Source organism: Xenopus laevis, chromosome 7S (assembly GCF_017654675.1).
Source record: "Xenopus laevis strain J_2021 chromosome 7S, Xenopus_laevis_v10.1, whole genome shotgun sequence".
In the NCBI taxonomy this organism is placed as follows: Eukaryota; Metazoa; Chordata; class Amphibia; order Anura; family Pipidae; genus Xenopus; species Xenopus laevis.
In genome coordinates, this window is record NC_054384.1 from 103,097,499 (window position 1) to 103,120,800 (window position 23,302).

General features: G+C 42.5%; 1 protein-coding gene across 1 annotated transcript; it reads right to left on the bottom strand.

Moving 5' to 3' along the window:
* Positions 1-589: 589 nt before the first annotated feature.
* On the bottom strand, positions 590-21,856 carry dusp8.S (dual specificity phosphatase 8 S homeolog). Its single transcript, XM_018228273.2, has 7 exons — positions 21,667-21,856; positions 12,169-12,390; positions 10,888-11,008; positions 8,235-8,401; positions 6,605-6,764; positions 4,877-5,000; positions 590-2,585 (listed from the first exon to the last, which is right to left on the bottom strand). The coding sequence occupies exons 2-7, from the start codon at positions 12,379-12,381 to the stop codon at positions 1,814-1,816; spliced, it is 1,557 nt and encodes a 518-aa protein (XP_018083762.1). The 5' UTR covers positions 12,382-12,390; positions 21,667-21,856; the 3' UTR covers positions 590-1,813.
* Between the last annotated feature and the right edge of the window lie 1,446 nt (positions 21,857-23,302).

Sequence of the window (23,302 nt, forward strand, 5' to 3'; positions counted from 1 at the left end):
GTTTATCCACGTTCATCAAGTATTGATACTTCCAAGAAAGAAAGCCAGACATGCAATAATATATAGTTGTTTCAGCAGCAGTGTTTGGGAACAGTTCACTCTGAATGCTAAAACATGCTCTTAAAATGCTCCGGGGTTTTCAAGTCCCCAATATGGGCCAACGATCGGATCATCGGATCAGGCGGTCGGATCGCATCAACAAACAGATGCTGTCCGCGACCCGACTGGATTTTTAGTCCCATCTGATCGACATTTTGCCGACTTTCGGCCCGTCGGAGGGCCCCATACACGAGCCAATAAGCTTCTACTCTGTCAGCAGCTTTCATCGGCCCGTGTATGGTCGAAGGTCCACTTACTGCCAATAAATATAGGTCGCATCTATAAAAATATTCCAACCCTATGTCATTTCTTCTAGTCCAGATCAGCTATAGCTTGCCACTCTGGTTGCCACTTTTCACTACACATATTCGCCATTCTTCTGCAGATACCAAAGCCTTAGGTTCAGCCAGTTTAGCATGCCACCACAACAGTAAAGAAAAAGACTAGCAGCTTCCATGGATATTGACAAAAGCAAGAGGAAATAAAATAACACATTTATATATATTTATATAAATAAATAAAGAACAAATAAAGAGAAAGCTCTTGTACCACCTACTTTATAAATAAGGACAATCTTATTGTCCCCGGATCCTGAGAGGTGGGTCACCGACTGAGTTGTACGCCGGGGCTGGCCCCGAACAAGCAAGAAGAGCATTAAATAATTTCACATCAATAAACAGAAAAATGAAGGGATATAAGGGCAGTCACAAATTGTCACAGACACGTCTTGGCTTCTAGGCCTGTAGGACCTAGAGGAATATAAAATATAATAAAGATAAACCCTTGATGCCGATCTACGTTACACAAGGGTGAAGTAGAGTGGAGAGTGGACCATCCTCTGCAGGAATCTTACAATACTCTTTGTATTGGTACGGGGAAAGGGCCAAGGAAGGATCAACGTTTCAAGCAGGATGGTCATAATACACCACTTTTAAACAAAAACAATAAAAAAGTCTGAAAGATGGGTTGGGTAGGGAGAATATAATCTCAATACCCCATGGTTCTGGAGAGCCAACTGAAACAAACCCATTTCTAGCTTATGACCGATAAGATGGACATCTGGACAGTGCAGCAGAGGTACAGCAAATAAGTCTTCAGTCCATTATATTGCAACAAGAGCTACTTACTGCTGGCTTGCATAAGCCTTAAAAAAAAATAAATAAAAAAAAAATAAAGGATGGGGGACCGCTGACCACTTTGATGCTGTCTGACTGCAGACTCCTACCTCACCAAACAGCCAAAGAGTGTTCTAGGACCTCTTTGGCACACAATGAACTAAACTAAATACTAGGGATGTACCGAATACCGAACTGAATCATAATTTGCATATGCAAATCATGGGTGGGGAAAACATTTTTTACTTCCTTGTTTTTGCGACAAGTCACGCAATTTCCCCCCGAGCCCCAAATTTGCATATGCAAAAAAGGCTGAATCCTGGCTTCGGTGCATCCCTACCAAATACTGGTCACCATGAAAAAAAAAAAGTACCCAAAGTCCACCTTTGTTCATTCAATATGAAGAAACATTTAACACAGTTATTTCTCAGCATGCTATTCAAGTCTGGCAGAGGTCTTTAACATGCTTTGGAAAATAATGGGTTTTTTTTCTCCTAGGATGGGGTGGGGGGGTGCGTAAACAGGTTTTACAAATTCTTCATCTTCCCCAGTATACACAGCAGCAAGTGGTGCATTCTGAGGGCAATCTGATTGGTTCCTCACAGAGATACAGGAGAGATTGTCCTTGTGCTTGAGCCCACATCCAAGCTTTTCTCTTTCAAAAATGTTTGGCCTTTGCAACTGGGAATGTTCAGAGTAAACGGACGCTGACCTACTCCGTTCAGGTCGTTCATACCTGCCCGTCGCTTTTTCAGATTTTCCGGCACATCTTGTTGCTGAAAGGCCCCCATTGGTCTTTCTATCTGGCCCAGCTTTTTCTGGACCTCTTCCTCTTCTGAGCAGTAATATAGAAAATTAAGTCCAAAGCCAAGAAAGCGATCCCAGAGTCCCAAAGGCCTCGAAGCAACAGGGAGGGACGGTACCAGCTGGGACCTGGAGTGCTGACAAAAGTCCATGCGTCTGTCAATGGCAGAGGAAAGAGGAGTGTATACAGATTTAATGTCCAGCGAGAAGGAGCGTTTTAAACTGCTTATTTCCCGGCGCTGGTCTGAAGAGATCCCCATTGAAGTAAACCTGCCTTCCAATGAGGTGGACTCTGACTTTGTATGGCCGTCATCCAGTTTGGTGCCATTGACAGCTACTCCCTGAGTGCTTGCAAGGTCGCGGCAGTTGTTTTGGCAAGACGTGTCCTTGTTTGCCTGCTCTTTAACACAGTGATGATCTGAAAACTTCCTCTCTGCCAGGCTGTCCGTGTGAGAAGCTTTAACGGGGCCAGAGGGCACGGCGCTGGCGAGGCTCTTCTCAAACTCTAGGAGCTGTCCCAGGAAGTTGAAGTTGGGAGAGATGCTGGGTCTTTTCTCTTTTACGAACCTGAACAAGTAGGGTGAAAAATAATACTAAATAAGCAAATAATTTTAATTCTTCTGTTATGAATGGAAAAGCACAACCGCGGCTCTTTTTAAAGGAGAACTAAACCCTAAAAATGAATGTGGCTAAAAATGCCATGTTTTATATAGTGAACTTATTGCACGAGGCTAAAGTTTCAGCTTGTCAATAGCAGCAATGATCCAGGACTTCAAACTTGTCACAGGGGGTCACCATCTTGGAAAGTGTCTGTGACACTCACATGCTCAGTGGGCTCTGATTGGCTGTTGAGAAGCTAATCTTAGGGCTCGTCACTAATTATCCAGCAGAAAATGAGCTTCCCCTGTAATATAAGCTGATGCTACAGGTTTGCTGATTATTAAATTCTGATGCTAATTGCACTGGTTTCTGTGCTGCCATGTAGTAATTATCTGTATTAATTACTAATCAGCCTTATATTGTGACATTTCTATTCTATGTGTACTGTATATTGTGAGTGGTTCCCTAAGCTCAGTAAGTGACAGCAGCACAGAGCATGTGCAGTGAATCAGCAGAAAAGAAGATGGGGAGCTACTGGGGCATCTTTGCAGACACAGATCTTTACTGCTAAAGGGCTGTGGTTGCCTTGGGCTGGTACAGAAGCACAAAACATAATGCACAACTTTTCTAGCTACTTCTTTAGTTAGGCTTTACTTCTCCTTTAAAAAGGTTGAGGAAAGTAAATCTCCCTAGATCAGTTTTTTTTTTTTTTTTTTAAAGAGGTGTCATTGAGAGTGTTTTGTCAAATTCTATCATGGAGTGGTATGACAATTGTAGCGTTAGTGACCGCAAGAGTTTGAGAATGGCAGGTGAGATTACTGGAGAGATTTTACCTTCAATACAAGAGATTTTCAACAAGAGATGTTTACGCAAGGCATCCAGTATAGTGGATGATCCTTCACATCCCTTTTATAAGTCTTTTGACTTGTTGCCATCTTGAAGAAGGTATTGTAGCATCCGTGCATGTTCAGCCAGGTTTTAGAATAGTTTTATTCCGCATGTTGTAAGACTTTTAAGTGAGCAACTGCTCTTTTAATCTTGGTTTAAAACGGTCGGCTCCGTCCCTTACGGTTAAGATAAATGAGCTGCACATGGGAGTAGAAGGTAAATTGGGGACAGTTATGGATGGTTTTGATTGTTTTGCCCATTTATGGGCAATGCACAATATTTGCACTTTATTGAATTGGTTGTGAGAAGGAGGAAATAGATATGCACTTTATTGCACAATATATCGATAGTAATCATTTACAATGTGAATGGTGGAGATATAGGCAAAATATTACGGATTCTAAATGAGGTACAATTAGGCACAATTAATTGCACCTTATAGTGGGGCTGGTAGAAGATTTTAGACAAGGTTGTGATTGAACAAATAAATAGATTGATACCTTCATGTCACAATGAAGGAGTGGAAGCCGGAAATATGGTCTTTCTTTTGTAGATTATTTTTTTTTTTGTATATGCTTGTCTTGTGAGCGTGTGTAATATGTATTATACGGTTGGGGGTAGGAAAAGGACTTATGCAATTTGTCTCACTGTGTATGCTTTCTTTTGTACGCAGAAGCGATGACAATAAATGTGATTTGACTTGCACTAGAGTACCCCAAAACCATGAATAGCACTGTAAAATATATCATTATAAAAGCCTTTCTTAAGAATGAAAGGCTGTTGAACCTGTGCTTGGCCCACAACCCCCTTTCCTGAACCAGCAAGTGTATTTTTTAGTTGTAATATTGGTGTGTAGGTGCATCTCAGGTCATTTGCTTTCAGAAAGAGCCAGCACTTTAGGATGGAACTGCTTTCTGGCAGGCTGTTTCTCCTACTCAATGTAACTGAATGTGTCGCAGTGGGACCTGGATTTTACTATTGAGTGCTGTTCTTAGATCTACCAGGCAGCTGTATCTTGTGTTAGGGAGCTGCTATCTGGTTACCTTCCCATTGTTCTCTCGTTAGGCTGCTGGGGGGAAAGGGAGGGGGGTGATATCTCTCCAACTTGCAGTACAGCAGTAAAGAGTGACTGAAGTTTATCTGAGCACAAGTCACATGACTGGTGGCAGCTGGGAAACTGACAATATGTCTAGCCCCATGTTAGATTTCAATATTAAATATGAAAAAAGTCTGTTCGCTCTTTTGAGAAACAGATTTCAGTGCAGCCCTATTAACTGATGTGTTTTGATTTTTTTCCCCCCATGGCAGTATCCCTTTAAGTTTGCATTTAGAGCAATCACATGCAAATAGCAACTGTAAGTGTGGGTTACCTGTATGCATCATCCAGGCTTAGACCCATCGACCTCATGATATAAGCAATGGCGACAGCTGCCGATCGTGAGATTCCAGCCAGACAGTGAACCAATACTTTGCCATTCACCAACTCAATCTTTTCTGTAAAACGTACAATAGAATAACCTTAGAAAAAAAAGAAAAAACACTCGCCGGCATAGAATGCAGTTTAGCTATAAGAGTTACAGTGAGCTACAGAATCTGCCTTGAATCCATGTTTCCAAAGGGAATATTATAGAAAACTGGGCACTGCAGGATCTGCTGGTTTGGCCAGGTCACCACTCTAGTGGTCTTTGCTAGATCGGACCATCCCATAGGGTCAAATCAGTTGGGTCCATTTAGGGAACAGTTAATTCTGACTAAATCTTGAAAGGCAGATTATTCACCTAATGGGTTAATGTGTTATGAACACCACGATAAAAAGAAGCCTGCTGAACTTGAAGTTTGCATGAGAAGCAAAGCCAAGGAACCTGGTCAACCTATTTACTCATCATACATTTAACTAGTGTCACCATGCGTATGTAGGCCAGCCCTGAGGAATGTGGTCCATCTTTTTCCATCCACTGTGCCAAGTAACCAATATATAACAGTTCCCTGCCCAACTTATATTAAAATGATGAGGTCTACTAATCTTAATGGGTCCAGGAGGGCAACGTTCAACATTAAAGGAGAATTAAACCCAAACGTTAAAAAAGTTAAACATAGACCCCCCCAGTCTAATTGTTTCCCCAGGCAAATGCCCCTAACGTTTTACTTGCCCCTCGGTACAGATTCAGGGCATCGGAGTTCACGGGCGCCATGTTCTTCTCTTTGGAAGGCCGGCATGGCGGCGCATGTGCAGTTGGAGCAATCTTCTGTTACGCAACAACTGCGCATGTGCCGAAACTCACGAAAATTGCCAAAGCGCCGGTCTCATACCGAAGAGGCAAAAGATTGCGCCCGTGAACTCCGATGCCTGAATCTGCACCGAGGGGTAAGTAAAACGTTAGGTGCATTTCCCTGGGGTAACAGCGAGGGGGATCTATGTAGGGTAGGGGTTTTTTAACTTTAGGGTTTAGTTCTACTTTAAAGGAGAACGAAAGCTACTGAAGCAGTATATTGCCAATAGATTAGCCACAATAGTGTAAGCTATAACACTATTTATTCTGCAGAATACTTTACTATGCCCGAGTAAATAGCTATATTAGCTTGGTGTGACATCACTTTCTGCCCGAGTCTCTCCCTGCTCACTCATAGCTATGGGCTCAGATTACAGCAGAGAAGGGGGAAAGGGAGGGTGAGAGGAGGAACAAACTGAGCATGCTCAAGCCCTAGCCCTGGAGGTTTAAGATGAAAACAGGAAGTCTGATACAGAAGCCCATGAGTACACAATAGAAGGAAAGAAATGTGCTGTTTCTTTTGACAGAGGAGCAGCATTACTTTGAGGGTTTACTGGTGTATTTATATAGACCTTTCTGATGAAGCTTACTTAGTTTTAGCCTTTCCTTCTCCTTTAAAGACCCCAATCTACCAGCCCTGACCTTAGGAAAGTTTGTAAAGTATAAAAGCATAACAATGCGACTGATCGTGAGCACAGCTGCAATGAAAGAAATTAGAAGTAGAGTGCGTGAGGCTCATGCAATTCTATTATTAACATGTATTTATAGAGCACCAATGTATCGCGCAGCCTATGTGAATTGCAGTGCATGTAATCACTCGGTCGTTACCTATGAACTCCACGGCCGCAGTAAGCCAAGGCAGGATCTTTTCACAGTAACTGTCATTGATGGGGATGCGTAGGAAGTGGTTGTCGGGAATGAAGACTGGCTGCGGACAGCTCTGACTGACGTTCAGGACATGGGTGATGCCATTCTGATTAATCACCTCCTATGAAGATACGCGAGAAAAAATAGAAGTTGATGCACAGTAACAAGAAGGAGTTGAATCATAAAATAAATCCGTCTGGATTACACAGTGTTTAGCCTTGCCGTAACCAACGGGCCAGCCGCTATATTAATTACTTTTTGGCTAGTGAATATAGTTTGTGGCAGCCGGCCAGCTGAAATACTTAACATGAGAAACAAGAGATCCTTCCTCAAGGTTTAGTTGGTGTTTAGGTTACTCTAATACTCACTGAATGTGCACACAGGAGCAGACTCGAAATGGATCATCCAATCAGACAGTTATGGTGCTCATAGATGTACTGTACATCGAGTAGGTTAGGGGGTACTCCAGTCAGGGGCCCCAAGCTAGAGGGGACCCCCACGAGACTAGAGGGTGCAATCTGAGCGTTCCCAGGGTGCAGGCGATATTTATGTTTGTGTTTTCCAGTGTGACTCCATTCTTCTTAATGGCAGGGCCCACCAAGTGACCAATGAGCCAATAATTGGGACTCCTTTGGGGGGGGGGGAGGCCCTGCTAACTTGAAATATGGGGCGTCATAACTTTAGCCTTCTTTTTCAACTACTGGCACATGTATGAACCCCTCAGCAGAAAGGAAAGTGACCCCAGAGGAACAATTATGTATTGTACTCAAATGTTATTTGTTTTGGGTGCTAGCCTCTGCAGCAGGCAAAGAGCAGCTCTTAAAAACACAAAATACATTTGAATCCTTAGGCTGTACTAAACCTTTAAAGGGGAACCATTGCAAAAATGTAAATTTGATATAAGGAACTTTCTAAATACTCCATCGTTTCTGAAATAATCAAGTTTATGTTCACTATCCCTCTCTCTTTTTTCTCTTTATTCATTGACAGTTAGATCCAATATATCTTATAGGGGGCTCCCTTTCCTAGAAGATGTATTAGAGCTCACTCAAATAACTGATTCCAGTACAAACAAAATCTAATAATAACTGCCTTTTGCACAAATCCTGCATGTAGAGAGACATGATGTCTGGTGTTAATAATAGAGTGAGCTCGAATACATATTAGACTATGAGAAGTGAACCTAGCAGATGTATTAGAGCTCACTCAAATAACGGATTCCAGTACAAACAAAATAACTGGCTTTTTGCACAAATCCTGCAGTAGCCCATGGAAACCAATCAGATACTGGCTTTCATTGTTCAACCTGCAGATGGCTGAAAAAAAGCCAGTCACTGATTGGTTGCTATGGGTTACTGCCCATGGGCAAATTTGCCCAGTGTTTATAAATGAGCCCCAAAGTCATTACAAAATGCCTTTTATTTTCTAGCACATGGTTTCTCTGCCATTCCTTGTTATTTTCATGAAGGCCTTTTGGGGTGTAACTAATAGTTGTACCACACTGGCCAGCTTTAATAAAGACAAAATAAAATATGGATGGCAGAGTCAGTTTGGATGCAGAGTCTCTGTTAGTAGGTGGAAGAGCATATACCTGGTTCATGACATCATTCTGAGAGCCCAGGTAGAGATGAGGCAATATTCGGGTGACGGAGACTGAAGACGAGGACAGGCAGGGCTGGGATATGCTGGTGCTCAAGATGTTGGACGTGCGGCCCTCACACAAGGTCGGGAATTGAGATGAGAACTCTGAAAAGCCTCCTGTGGAAGAAGAAGAAACTGATTGAGTTGCTGAGATGCAAAGTGTCATGTTCAAGGCCAAGTTAAGCAGCACCAACCTCCCTTTACACCCTTCAGGTTTCCCCAGAACCAATTTTTTGTTTGACCGGAAAAGAACCAACCATCCGTGTTTCTGATGATGAATGTTTAATAAGGTGGAGACACATTGCCGGCTGTAATAAGTCAGAACCCATTTTCCCCTCATTTGCTATTTTTGGCAAGTTACCTAATTTGGAAGGGATTAATGACTTTTAGAGCAGGATGACGGTAATTGGGTAATGGAGGGTTTCTTGGGAGCACACTGATGTGTGTGTGAGAAAATGTGATTTTGAACCGAAGCCCAAAATCTGGCGCCAGGCCACTGCTTAATGCGAACCATGTCCACAGGCTGAAACATACACAGGCACCCGCAACGTACACACAGAGATATAGAGATATATATAGATATAGAGATATATATAGATATAGAGATAGATATAGATATAGAGATAGAGATAGAGATAGATATAGAGATAGATATAGAGATAGATATAGATATAGATATAGATATAGATATAGATATAGATATAGATATAGATATAGATATAGATATAGATATAGATATAGAGAGAGAGAGAGAGAGAGAGAGAGAGAGAGAGAGAGAGAGAGAGAGAGATATATATATATATATATATATATATATATATATACACACACACATATATACATACACATATATATACATATGTCCCATAGGTGACGGCACTCCAAAAGTAATCAGGATACACAGGTCATCTAGTTATAAATCAGGTTTATCCTGATTACTTTTGGAGTGCCGTCACCTATGGGACATTTGTATATTTCTACAGACTGGCACCCAGCTTTTGTATTCCACTTATGGTGTGCGCTCCACGTTCGCTTGGACCATATATATATACATATATATATCTATATCTATCTATATATCTATATATCTATATATCTATATATCTATATATCTATACACTCAGAGCCGTATACACACACAAACCTGCACACATAGGTCTCTTACACAAACACATTTATAATTATAGGTAGGGATGCACCAAACCCAGGATTCGGTTCGGGATTCACCATTTTTCAGCAGGATCCGGACAAATCCTTCTGCCCGGCCGAATCCTAAATTTGCATATGCAAATTAGGTGAGGGTAGGAGAACCAGGAAGTAAAAAATGTTTTCCCCTTCCCATCCCTAATTTGCATACGCAAATTAGGATTTGGATTCGGTATTCTTTAGCAAAGGATTCGTGGATTCAGTGCATCCCTAATTATAGGTACCCCATATATAAACATCAAACCCTACACACATATCCAGCCAGGTATCTCTCTTATGCACCCCAAGTACAGATAGAAATACACTAGCATCCCCCCCACACACACACAAACACACACGCACAGATGTGTGCAAATTAATCATCAGTTGCACACAAACAGGCAAACTGCTTTTGCACATAGATATACACAGGCACCCCATGTACACACACAAACACACACACACCTACATAAAGGCAACCCATGTGCACATAACCAGTTACCCCAATGAAAAGACACAGTCATAGAACCAAGCACCCCATGCACACACACACAATGCACAGTTGCTGCCTACAACACGGGCCCATGATACCATGCAATCTCAGAGGCACAAGGATACAGACACAAGCATAAAACCGCGCATCAGTCAGGATTCCTAGGGGGCCTCTATATTCTTGGGTTCCATCACATTGTCTGCCCTGACACCCCATAAATTCTACAAGCCCTCTATCTGTTGGAGGATGCTGGGAAGTTTCCTAAGAGGAGGAGAGCTGCAGACTTGGCAAGATATTGCCATTTAATCCCCTGGCCTGGAGCAAAGAGCTAACACAGGATGACATAGGCCCTGCATCAGCGCTTGAAACCCACTACCCACGCGGCAGCTGAGTCTTCCAGAACATGAGAACACTCGGAAACCGAGAAATGAGTCAATAGGACATTTTTGGAGTGAACGAAAAAGAAAAATCAATGAAGTGGTTAGTGAGATTTTTTTCAAAGTTATCCGATCCGCAACTTTGCCTCAATGCAGCAATAAGGGTGACCGACAGCCCATTCATAAGTCCAGCTCAATGTTGCTCAATGGAGGCAGAGCAGAATATCAGATTAACTTGCATCCCTCTATTCCCTGTTGTTCTGGAACTCCCAGCAAGTAGCAGTTGAGGAATGCTGGGAATTGCGTTTCAACAGCAGCTGGATGTATACAGGGTGAGCATGAGCATGTTATTTGGCTATATTGTGCATTGTAGTACTGGGTTTGCTTTCAAAGATAAGAGAAGTACATGCTACGGGCTGTACGGGAATGAGGGGAATTACATCTGTTATTACACTGCAAAGACAAAGACAGACCCTACCAATGGTTCTTGTAGGACACACATAAATAATAAATCTGGTCCCTCGCCTTTAGATAAACTGGGCTCTTACCTTCCAAAAGTGACACAGAGCTGTACTTCTTCTCCAGCTTTCCCAGTAGCAGAGACACAAAGTGCCCTGCAGAGGATTCCTGGTTGCCCTGGTCATACACCACCACTTGCTTCTCGTCAACCTGTCATTGCGGAGGAAAAGAAGAGCGAATTTGTACTAAAGTCAAAGCCAGTTGAGGGAAGGGGGGTCCAGTTTTGGCAAGACCTTCAGTGTTGGTTCTGATTACTGAAACCATGTAGCAGAAGCCAATGATTAATAGGCCTGCAAAGAAGCAAGAAATTGAAGTCTTGGCTCAAGGAGACCTGGCTTCATTGTTTTAATAGCCATGAGTCAGAACCAGCAGTGAGTACAGGGGCAGACTGATACAGCTTTCAAAAGTTATTAGAAATAACTTTTAAAACCATGGATAGAATTACAGTCTCTTTCATTGTCCTACATGGTATTTAAGGCTTTAAATCCCCTTTAAAAGGAGCAGTAACATCAGAAAATGAACGTTTGTTAAAGTAATTAAAATATAATGCAGCGTTGCCCTACATTGGTAAAACTGGTGTGTTTGCTTTAAAAAAAAACAAAAAAACACTCTTGTTTATATAAATAAGGTGCTGTGTAGCCATAGGGGCAGCCATTCAAGCACAGGATACACAGCAGATAACAGATAAGTACTACTATAGTTTATATAAACAAGCTGCTGTGTAGCCATGGGGGCAGCCATTCAAGCACAGGATACACAGTAGATAACAGATAAGTATTACTATAGTTTATATAAACAAGCTGCTGTGTAGCCATAGGGGCAGCCATTCAAGCACAGGATACACAGTAGATAACAGATAAGTACTGCTATAGTTTATATAAACAAGCTGCTGTGTAGCCATGGGGGCAGCCATTCAAGCACAGGATACACAGTAGATAACAGATAAGTACTGCTATAGTTTATATAAACAGGCTGCTGTGTAGCCATGGGGGCAGCAGTTCAAAGGAGAAAAGGCTCAGGTTACACCGCAGATAGCAGATAAGCTCTATAGAACATAATGGTGTTATCTGTTATCCACTATTTAACCTGTGCCATATAGCCTTTTTTCAATTTCCGCTATTGTTAAACAGCAGCTTGTTTATATGAACTATAGTAGTGTTTCTGAAGCCAACAGATCAGTTTTACCAGTGCAGGGCAACAGTACATGATATTTTCAATACTTTAAATAAAACACTTTGATTTTTTGGTGTTCCTGTTCTTAAGACGAGGCCAGCTGTAGAAAGAGGACATTGTCCTGTTGAGTCACTGACCTTGGGGTGCTGTGGTAGGACCAGCAGTTGCTTCAGCAGGCGCTTGCGAGCCAACTTGGATCCACACATATTTACCGAGCCGACCACATGGAGGTTGTTGTATTCAGTGAAGGATCGGCAGTCAATAACCAAGACGCCTTCACTGTCCTCCCTCAGTATTCCTGCCAGTTTTTGGGCTTGCATGGCCTGGCGAGGCTTCCTTTCTCCACCCATTGGGACAGTCTGTATAAGGGAGAAAACACAGAGTCATTTCGGCCTCCAGACCTAAACAAAAAAGCCCACGAACAAGCCACCCCAACGCAAGCCACAGATCTCATGCCCAGCGTCTCTCTGAACTATCCCATGACAAGCAACGGTCAGCATTCCTGACTATCCAACCAACATTCTCAGCCGGAGTCGCATCTTTGCAACACTTTGGATACCAGAAGTCACCAGTCCTGATATTAAACAGGAAATAAATAGATGATTGATGTAACTATTACATAAACAATTCAGGCGCCGAGATGTCAGGGGGAGCACGAGCCACCAAAGCTGCTCCCCTAAAAGCAGCGACAAATTCTGGACAACACTTTTCTTCTGTAGATAAGCCATGAATGACATCTGGTCCCTAATGATATACAGGTATGGGACCTGTTATCCAGAATGCTCGGGACCTGGGGTTTTCCGGATAAGGGATCTTTCCGTAATTTGGATCTTCATACCTTAAAGGGGTTGTTCACCTTCAGACACCTAGTTGTTTACAGATAGTTCACCAGAAATTCCAAATTTTTCCAATTACTTTCTATTTTCTATGTGTGACTATTTTTCTAATATTGAAGTGTAAACTGTCATTTTTCACCTTCTAAGGGTAAGGTCACACCTGGAGATTCGGGGAGATTTTAGTTCCTCGTGAGGCAACTTCGGAAAACGAAGCACCGTAAGTGCCATGCCGGATTCTAGCAGGCGGAAGACAGGGGGGGAAGCAGTTTGGGGAGATTAGTCGCCCCAAGAAGAGGCGATTAGTCGCTGGGCGACTAAATCTCCCCGAATCTCCAGGTGTGCCCTTAAACTTAAGCAGCCCTGGGAGGAGGGGTCACCGACCCTGTAAACTGATCTAAACTGATACATTTAGTTGATACATTTCTGCTGAGCAGAATCCCTGGGTTTCATTACAGGCAGCTGTTAGACTTGATACAATAGTTGCTGATACTCCAGAGATGCTGCTGAGAAATGTATCAACTAAATATTGCAAAATTGTAACAGTTTAGAGTCTGCACCTGAATTACTGAACTGCCAGACTGAAACACCATACAGGGACATCCAACTTAAGGGTAGGACTACACGGACTTTTTCAACGCGATTCGCCACGCTGTGACAAAACGCTGCGTCTGCATCCGACAGTCGTGTCGCAACAATGCTGCAAATTCATCCGACATTTCTATCTACCAGGGTAGGATGACACATACGTTTTCGACGCAATCAGACAAAACGCTGTGTCTACACTGGATCAATGCTGCGACTTCCTCCGACATTTCTATCTCTTACCTTATTTCTGTCGCATGCGACTTATTGCGGTCGTTTTGTCACAGGGTGTCGGATCGCGCCGAAAACGCCCATGTAGACCCACCCTTAAACTTAGATTTTGAAAAAAACGCAATAATTGAAGTAATTGTAAAGTAATTGAAAAAAAAAAAAAAGTTTATTTCTGGGGAACAATGTGAAAACAATTGAACTGAAAAAAAAGTGCTTGGAAGGTGAACAACCCCTTTAAGACTATTTGAACATCATGTAAACATGAAATAAACCCAATAGACTGGTTTTGCCTCCAATAAGGATTAATTATATCTTAGTTGGGATCAAGTACAAGCGACTGTTTTATTATTTCAGAGAAAAAGGAAATCATTTTTAAACATTTGGTTTATTTGGATAAAACGGAGTCTACGGGAGACTGTCTTTCTGTAATTCAGAGCTTTCTGGATAACAGGTTTCCGGATAATGGATGCCATACCTGTACTAAAACAACTGTATTACCTGTAACTACATTTTTTTTCTAAACATAAATTCAACATAAATTAAATCGGTTCTGCATTTATCCTGCCATGAGTTCTGGGGTATTATACATTATACATTCCTGTACTAAAACAACAGTATAATCTGTTTTGTATACAGTACATGCCCCCTATTTCAGATTGAATGGCTACACAGCACCTTATTCATATCAACTGTATCAGACAATCGGAAGCACCAGAACGTTATATTTTAGGTCCATTCTCATACGGGTCCTTTAACTGTGACATTACCCGGCTGACGAGGGGGCAGTTTAATAGTAAACCAATCACATTTTAAAGGATCACTTACTACTAGGGGGTCTATTGATTTCTCTTAGGATGGAACTGTATCGAATGCCACTGAATTATACTCTGCTTAGCATGTAAATCCTCTGCCCTGACAGACGGGTCGATAACCCAATCCCACCTCGGCTGCTCTACAAGAAGCACAGGGTGCTGAGCTTGCCGGATTTTCCAAGAGAGATGCTGGGAACTGGAGTACACAATAGCTCGAAGGCTGCATGTGTCACATGACTAACTTAATACTAGGGATGAACTGAATCAACGATTTGGGATTTGACCGAATCCCCGAATACTTTGTGTAAGATTAGTCTGAATACCAAACCGAATACTAAATTTGCATATGCAAATTAAAGACCAGGCGGAGAAAGTGGGAAAAACATTTTTTGACTTCATTATTTTGTGACAAATTTGCATATGCAAATTAGGATTCGGTTTGGCCAGGCACAAGGATTTAGTCAATCTGAATCCTGATGAAAAAGGCCGAATCCTGAATTCGGTGTATCCCCTACTTAAAGGTATCCGATTTTTATGTCGTTTTTATTTCTAAATGACACTGTTTTACACTGCAAATAATTCACTCTACAATATAACATTTCATTCCTGAACCAGCAAGTGTATTTAGTTGTAATATTGGTGTGTAGGTGCATCTCAGGTCATTTTGCCTAGTCATGTGATTTCAGAAAGAGCCAGCACTTTAGGATGGAACTGCTTTCTGGCAGGCTGTTGTTTCTCCTACTCAATGTAACTGAATGTGTCTCAGTGGGACCTGGATTTTACTATTGAGTATTGTTTTTAGATCTACCAGGCAGCGGTTATCTTGTGTTAGGGAGCTGCTATCTGGTTACCTTCCCATTATTCTGTTAGGCTGCTGGGAGGGGGGGAAAGGGAGGGGTGATATCACTCTAACTTGCAGTAAAGAGTGACTGAAGTTTATCAGAGCACAAGTCACATGCCTGGGGGCAGCTGGGAAACTGACAATATGTCTAGCCCCATGTCAGATTTCAAAATTAAATATAAAAAAATCTGTTTGCTCTTTTGAGAAATGGATTTCAGTGCAGAATTTTACTGGAGCAGCTCTATTAACTGATTCATTTTGGAAAAACAAACAAAAAAAAAACACATTTTTTCCCATGACAGTATCCCTTTAATAGTAGGGTTGCCACCTCACCCCTTTAAAATCGTACACATATGGTATCCACAGCCTGCATGGCCAACTAGCAATTGATTTAGATACATGCTGCAGACTGAACTGATTTATGTGCAGCCATACATCCAAGTGAATTGCTAATTAGCCATGCAGGCTGTGGATTCCGTATGTGTATGGTTTTAAAGGGGTGAGGTGGCAAACCTACTTAATAGGAACCTCCAACACCTGTAACGGGATTAATGTTGTATCAGGGCTGTCCGACAAGACACTTTTGCAACACCAAAAAAAAAAAAAAAAAGAAAGCTGAATTTCTCAACAGATCTAAGATTGTAATGTAATATTGCTGCATAAGGTATTTTTATCTTTGGGGTTAATGTACCAGTATGTTTAGCGTGCACCCAGCGTCCAGAGCTATTTATGATTGGGTGCACTATAGATAACAACAGCCTTCTTTGGTTTGAGCATTAGGTCACACGTGAAAGTCATGACTGCCGAGGAGTTCATGTGATGATGTAATGAGATACCAGAGAGATGAGTTATAGGCCTGAAATATACGGCACCGGCACAGCAGTTAAATATTGAAAAGCAGCTCCCGCACCTCGGAGCACTCAGCTGCCTTGGGAATGTTCATCTGCCTTCATTTGAAATGTCTTGTATTTCTGCTTAATACACAGTACAATGCACTTATCTAATATGCCTATTGGTTAAAGAAGGAAAGCGGACAAAGCAGTTTATTGCCAATAGATTAGCCACAATAGTGCAAGCTATAACACTGTTTATTCTGCAGAATGCTTTACCATACCCGAGTAAACAGCTCTAGAAGCTCTCTCTGTTTGTTTAGTATAGCAGCTGCCATATTAGCTTTATGTGACATCACTTCCTGCCTGAGTCTCTCCCTGCTCACTCATAGCTCTGGGCTCAGATTACAAGAGGGAGGGAAGGGGGAGAGGAACAAACTGAGCATGCTCAAGCCCTAGCCCTGGAGGTTTAAGCTGAAAACAGGAAGTCTGATACAGAAGCCCATGAGTACACAATAGAAGGAAAGAAATGTGGTGTTTCTTTTGACAAAGGACTCAAAGCAGCATTACTGGTTTACAGGTGTATTTATATAGACCTTTCTGATAAGATGACTTAATTTTAGCCTTTCCTTCTCCTTTAATAACCAGGTTAGATGGATGCTGCATGGCTGCACTGAAATCTATGTAGTCAGTAAGACTACAATATGAGAGCAAGCACATAGTTTTTGTATATGCAATAACTTCTAACCCTGTACAGGTATGGGATCCGTTATCTGGAAACCCGCTATCCAGAAAGCTCTGAATTACAGAATGTCTGTCTCCCATAGACTCCATTTTTTACAAATAATCCAAATTTTTAAAAAGCATTTCCTTTTTCTCTGTAATAATAAAACAGTAGCTTGTACTTGATCCCAACTAATATATAATTAATCCTTATTGGAAGCAAAACCAGCCTATTGCTGTTATTTAATGTTTAAAGGATTTTATAGTAGCGTTAAGGCAGAGACACACACTCCGATTCGCAGAGATTAGTCGCCCAGCACCAAATCTCCTCTTCTACGGGGCGACTAATGTCCCCGAACTGCCTCCCGCCGGCTATAATGTAAATCAGCACCGGGATGGCAATCGGTGCGATTCGTTTTCCGAAAGTCGCCCAAACTTGACTCATGAGGAAACTTCGGAAAACAAAGCGCTGCCATCCCACCGGCAATTTAGATTCTAGCCGGCGGGAGGCAGTTCGGGGAGATTAGTCGCCATGAAGGAGAGGAGATTTCTCACCGGGCGTCTAAATCTCCCCGAATCTGAGCATGCGTCTCTGCCCTTAAAGGTATGAAGATCCAAATTACGGAAAGATCCATTATCTGGAAGGCCCAGGTCTCGAGCATTCTGGATCACAGGTCCCATACAGTATATAGGGAAAATAGCTGTACAATTTATGTCGGGTGGCCAAATCCGCTTTGTTATTCACCCCAAATCTGATTTTAGCCGCTCCTTAGGCTGATCCCCCCTAGGGGCCAATTTGGGAACTCTCTGCCGAGTTCTAGGTCAACAACAGCAGCAGAAATCCAGGCCTACTTTATGCATCTTGTCAGCAGAGCCTGCAAAGGCTTTCAGGCCTATACATTTATTAAACCCATTTAATATCACCTCTCCGATGCGTTACCTGGAACCTCCCAGCCAAGGGTTAAAGCCTTTCCCATCCCATGCTGCCTGGCCCAGTACAAGCTGTTTCCCGGTGAAGGAATGCAGGGATGCTAATGGGATTTAAAGTTATTTTTCCCCCTGCATTCAGTAATGGGAAAGTGATGGAATTCCAACATATCCCTCACGCACAGGAAACAGAGGAGGGTTAAATATGTGGGAAGCGGTTAGAAAATATGCAGAAAATGCTATGGAAGGAAGAGCAGCAAGGAGAAAGAATAAGGAGTGGAGGCTCCAGCAATATTATCTATACATTTATAATTATATTACATTTATATATCACTCTCCAATTGGTCTCCTCCAGCAATAACACCCAGACCTCCCAGTCCTGTGACTATCACTATTGAATCTGCAAAAGCCCTCCTATGTATAAACACCATCACCTACATCTAAACCCACCCAGTATCACTGCACTCCCAATGTATTAGCACCCTGTGATCCAAAAGAACCAGCCACATTAGCACCTTCACGTGCAAAGAACCCCAAGCACTAGCACCCTGAATCCCTGGTACAGGTATGGGACCCGTTATACAGAATGCTCGGGACCTGGGGTTTTCCGGGTAAGATATCTTTTCGTAATCGGGATCTTCATAACTTAAGTCTGCTAGAAAATCATGTAAGCATGAAATAAACCCAAAAGGCTGGTTTTGCTTCCAATAAGGATTAATTAAATCTTAGTTGGGATCAAGTACAATGTAATGTTTTATTATTACAGAGATAAAGAAAATATTTTTTCAAAATTTGGATTATTTGGATAAAATGGAGTCTATGGGAGCCTTTCCGTAATCTTTGGATCTTTCTGGATAACGAGTTTCTGGATTACGGATCCCATACACTGAAATTCAAAGGACACAATACCTGCACCAAAGATCATCATGAGCACCATCCCCCTATTATCCCTAATTTCCACTAAGCCCAACACACCCATCCTAAAATCCTACATAAAATGGTGCATCCAATTGCAATATACGGGTATGGGATCCATTATCCGGAAACCCATTATCCCCGTTCCAAATGACGGAAAATCATTTAGCTGTGTAATACATAAACAACACCTTATACTTAATGCAAACTAAGATATAATTAATCCTTATTTCTCAAGGCAACCACTGTATGTCGGAGCATATCAGTCACCCAGAGAGGAAGCAGTTTAACTGCAACGCACTATTTAAAGGAGAAGGAAACCTAGTCGGCACAAAAACCCTCCCCCCCTCCCGTGTGTTGCCCACCCTCCCCCTGGCCTATCCGTCCCGCTGGGCAAATGCCCCTAACTGGTTACTTACCCTTCTGCGCAGGTCCAGTCTACGGAGTTCATCGACGCCATCTTCTTCCAATCGATCTTCCTTTGACCGGCGCATGCGCAGTAGGAGCATTTCGCCAGTACGATCTACTGCGCATGCGCCAAAAGTCACGAAGTGAAATCGGAAAACTTTGTGACTTTTGGAGCATGCGCAGTAGATCCGTACCGGCGAAATGCTCCTACTGCGCATGCGCCGTTCAAAGCAGAAGAAGATCGCGTGGAAGAAGATGTCGTCTGTGAACTCCGTGGACTGGACCTGCGCAGAAGGGTAAGTAACAAGTTAAGGGCATTTGCCCAGCGGGACGGGTAGGCCAGGGGGGAGGAGGGAGGGTTTTTGCGCCAACTAGGTTTCCTTCTTCTTTAATCCACAAGGGAAGACACAGTCCAACGCAAAAGTCCAATATGCCTCCCTTTGCAATGATAATTTATCCACATCACCTCCCCGTGACAAATCCGGAACACTGTCTATAGGCATACATTTGAAAGTGGAAGCTGGATGTTTAGCTTGCAGCCAATGATGTGCCACTGGTTGTTTGGAAATATCTTGTTTACCATCTTTCTTGGGTTTTGGATCAAGTGCTGGCCGAATAGTTGAACGCTGCATACTCACTCGCTCTTTTAACTGACTATTCATTTTCCCACAATAGAGGAGTCCGCATGGACACTTGATTATATAGACAACATTGCGGGAGGTACAAGTAAGTCTCTCTTTGATACAAACTGGTGCACTCCTCCACAAAAAAGCCAACAGCCTGGGTGCTGGAAAAGAATTGCATATACTAAATGGAAAAAAGACCCCACTCACAGGACTTCTCAGAAGAAAAAAGCCTCAAAGGGCTGTGGATTTATTCCTCAATGTACAAACTGTAGCCGTCCTCAGGGGGTGAAACATTGCACAAAGTGAGACCCACTTTGTGCAATGTTTCACATCCTGAGGACGACATTTAATATATATATATATATATATATATATATATATATATATATATATATATATATATATATATATATATATATATATATATATATATATATATATATATATCAGCCATATGTTCTGCTAATAAATATATGACATGGAGTGCTAGCAAGCTGGAATACAGAAGAATACGTTACAGACGTTACAGAACATGGAAGATGAGCAATGCATTTGTATTGAAGAACATGGAGTGCCTGCAGCCCGGAATACTAAGGAAGATGGTGGATTTTAATAAATAATCCCTAAAATATTATACGCAGTTACACTAGATAACAGACATCCGGCAATAGGTATGAATAAGTAACAGAAAGTAGCAGAATCCAATAATAAACCTACGGAACCCAGTGCAACAGAATGCTGCACCAACACCGCTCATGAAGCACGACTGAATAAATACAGAACATCATACACAATATTTAGGAACATGGTGCCCCGGCTATAGGTACCATTACAGAACATGATCCAGGAGCAGCTCAGCAAATAACAGGGTGCAATAGAATCTATGGCTCCAGCAACATCTAACAGCAATAGACAGGGGGGGGCAATGAGTTCTCAGATGGATCACGGTGCAATAATAATGAATATTAATAATGAATATGGAGCAAGAGCACCCGAGTGTATGATGCATCAGCATTCGCATCCTAAAGAGCCTGGCACCCTATAGAAACATACAGAACACAGGGCACTATCATTATATTTTATAAACCTATAAAGGGGGAGCCCTAGCACCCCGTGTAATAATAATAATAATAATAGAGAGGGGAGCCCTAGCACCCTGTGCCATAATAATAATAATAATAGAGTGGAGCCCAAGCACCCTGTGCAATAATAATAATAGAGAGGGGAGCCCAAGCACCCTGTGCCATAATAATAATAATAATAATAATAGAGAGGGGAGCCCTAGCACCCTGTGCAATAATAATAATAATAATAAGAGAGGGGAGCCCAAGCACCCTGTGCCATAATAATAATAATAATAGAAATTGGAGCCCAAGCACCCTGTGCAATAATAATAATAATAATAATAATAATAATAATAGAGAGGGGAGCCCTAGCACCCTGTGCAATAATAATAATAATAATAATAATAATAATAAGAGAGGGGAGCCCAAGCACCCTGTGCCATAATAATAATAATAATAATAATAGAAAGGGGAGCCCAAGCACCCTGTGCAATAATAATAATAATAATAGAGAGGGGAGCCCAAGCACCCTGTGTAATAATAATAATAATAATAATAAAGAGGGGAGCCCTAGAACCCTGTGTAATAATAGGAATAATAATAATAAGCCCAAGGCACCCAGTGAATAAACCAATCAGCCTGTGCGTTGTATATCAGTGAAATGACAGACAAGGAATGCAGCAGCTGCTCCCTTAACTGATCTCCCTGCAGCCCCCAAACCCCCAACAGCTGGGGACCCGCTCATTTCCAGCAGCACCAGACCCTGCGCCTGTGTCGCAGCCAAGCGGGAGAGAGAGATGGAAAGCGTTAGGCGCGGGCTGCAGTCGCAGCGATTCTTACCTTGTCCAGCCCTTTCGGAAGCCTCCGAGCAAAGCAAAGCGACTCAGCGGCGGCGGCAGCACCTGCAGCAGTAAGAGCGGGCCGGGCAGGCGGGAGGGAAAGACGCAGCGCAGTCCCAGGTGTCGCTACTATATTGTTTTGGTGACTGGAGCCAGCACACAGGATGAGGTAATGGCAGGAGGGGGGCTAGAGGAGGGTTAAATATAACTCAGGTTGATGTCATCTCCAGCCAATCACAGCGCACTTCGGCCAGAACTGTGATGTCACCTCTTTAAGTCTCATTAGAACAATCCCGCGGTGGATTTTCCACTGACACACGTGTTAACCCTCTCCCTCCCGGATCCCTCTATGAGGAGGAGGAGGAGCGTGCGCTGAAATACTGGGCACATACATTTACATTCAGTTATATGGTCGTCATCACATTCTTGTTATTTGTATAATTACAGACAATTATTTCGGGGTGGGGGTTGTTTCCTCTATTATATGAATTATTCATTATTTTCCCTTTAAATATCACATGATCCATAAAGGCTCTTGATTTGTGCCCCAGTGGGTGAATGGGGGGGGGAGACCTTCGTGCACTTTTCCCTGGCACACACATTTAACCCTTTCCTGGAACCAATGAATGTTGGGAGACAAATCATTTTCATTTATAGATATATATATGTATTTAAGTGCCCCCCTCCTGTTATAGCCCAGAGATCAAACACTGAGGGGCAAATTCACTAAGCGCCGAAGCGCCTAACGCTAGCGTGAATTTGCCAGCGTTGGGCATTTTCATTACTTCGCCAATTCACTAACGGACGCTGGCGTAACTTCACTAGTGTTACTTCGCACCCTTACGCCTGGTGAATTTGCACAACGGACGTAACTACGCAAATTCACTAACGCGCGCAGTGTACTGAACGCTACCTTTTACGCCAGACTTCCTTCGCCTTCCTCAGACCAGGCGAAGCGCAATAGAGTAGATAGGGATTGCTTCAAAAAAAGTAAAAATTTTTTCTAAGTCCCAAAAAACGCTGGGTGATGGGTGATAGGCTGAAAAAGATCGAAAAATTTTTTGGGGCTCCTCTCCTTCTCCCCTACATTTCCTAACTCATGGCAACTTAACTATACAGTGGGCACATGTGTAGGGCAAAATAAAAATTTTATTTGATGTTTTGAAGGTTTCTCAGGCATTTGTAGTTCTGCTACATATTCCTCCATTGTAACTTCAATTTGGCGCCGTATGCAAATTAACCATCGCTAGCGTAACTTCGCTTTGCTTGGCGATTTAACGTTAGCGCAACTTCGCAACCTTACGCTACCCCTGAGCGCAACTTCGGATTTTAGTGAATGTCCCACTGAATGAGTCCGATGTTTATCTACTGATGAGACAAATGTGATTAATTACATTGATAATGGCCATTGTTTGTTGTCTGTGTGTTCGGGACAGACGAGAAGATTCTGAGAGATTAGGCGACAAATCACCTCTTCTTCTGGGCGACTAACCTCCCCGAACTGCCTCCTAGAATCTAAATCGCCAGCGGGAAGACACTCAGGTCGATTCGTTTTCCAAAGTCGGCAGAAGTTGCCATACGAGGAAACTTTGGAAAGCGAAGCGATCCAAGTGCCATCCAGCCAACGATTTACATTC

What these genes read in the sequence shown, in the direction of transcription:
- dusp8.S (XM_018228273.2), bottom strand. Translation starts at nt 12,381, where the DNA reads ATGGGTGGAGAAAGGAAGCCTCGCCAGGCCATGCAAGCCCAAAAACTG. An exon ending in CTCTGTGTCACTTTTGGAAG is followed by an intron (nt 8,402 to 10,887) that starts GTAAGAGCCCAG and finishes CTTCTTCCACAG; the next exon opens with GAGGCTTTTCAGAGTTCTCA. An exon ending in TGCGGCCGTGGAGTTCATAG is followed by an intron (nt 5,001 to 6,604) that starts GTAACGACCGAG and finishes TACGTTTTACAG; the next exon opens with AAAAGATTGAGTTGGTGAAT.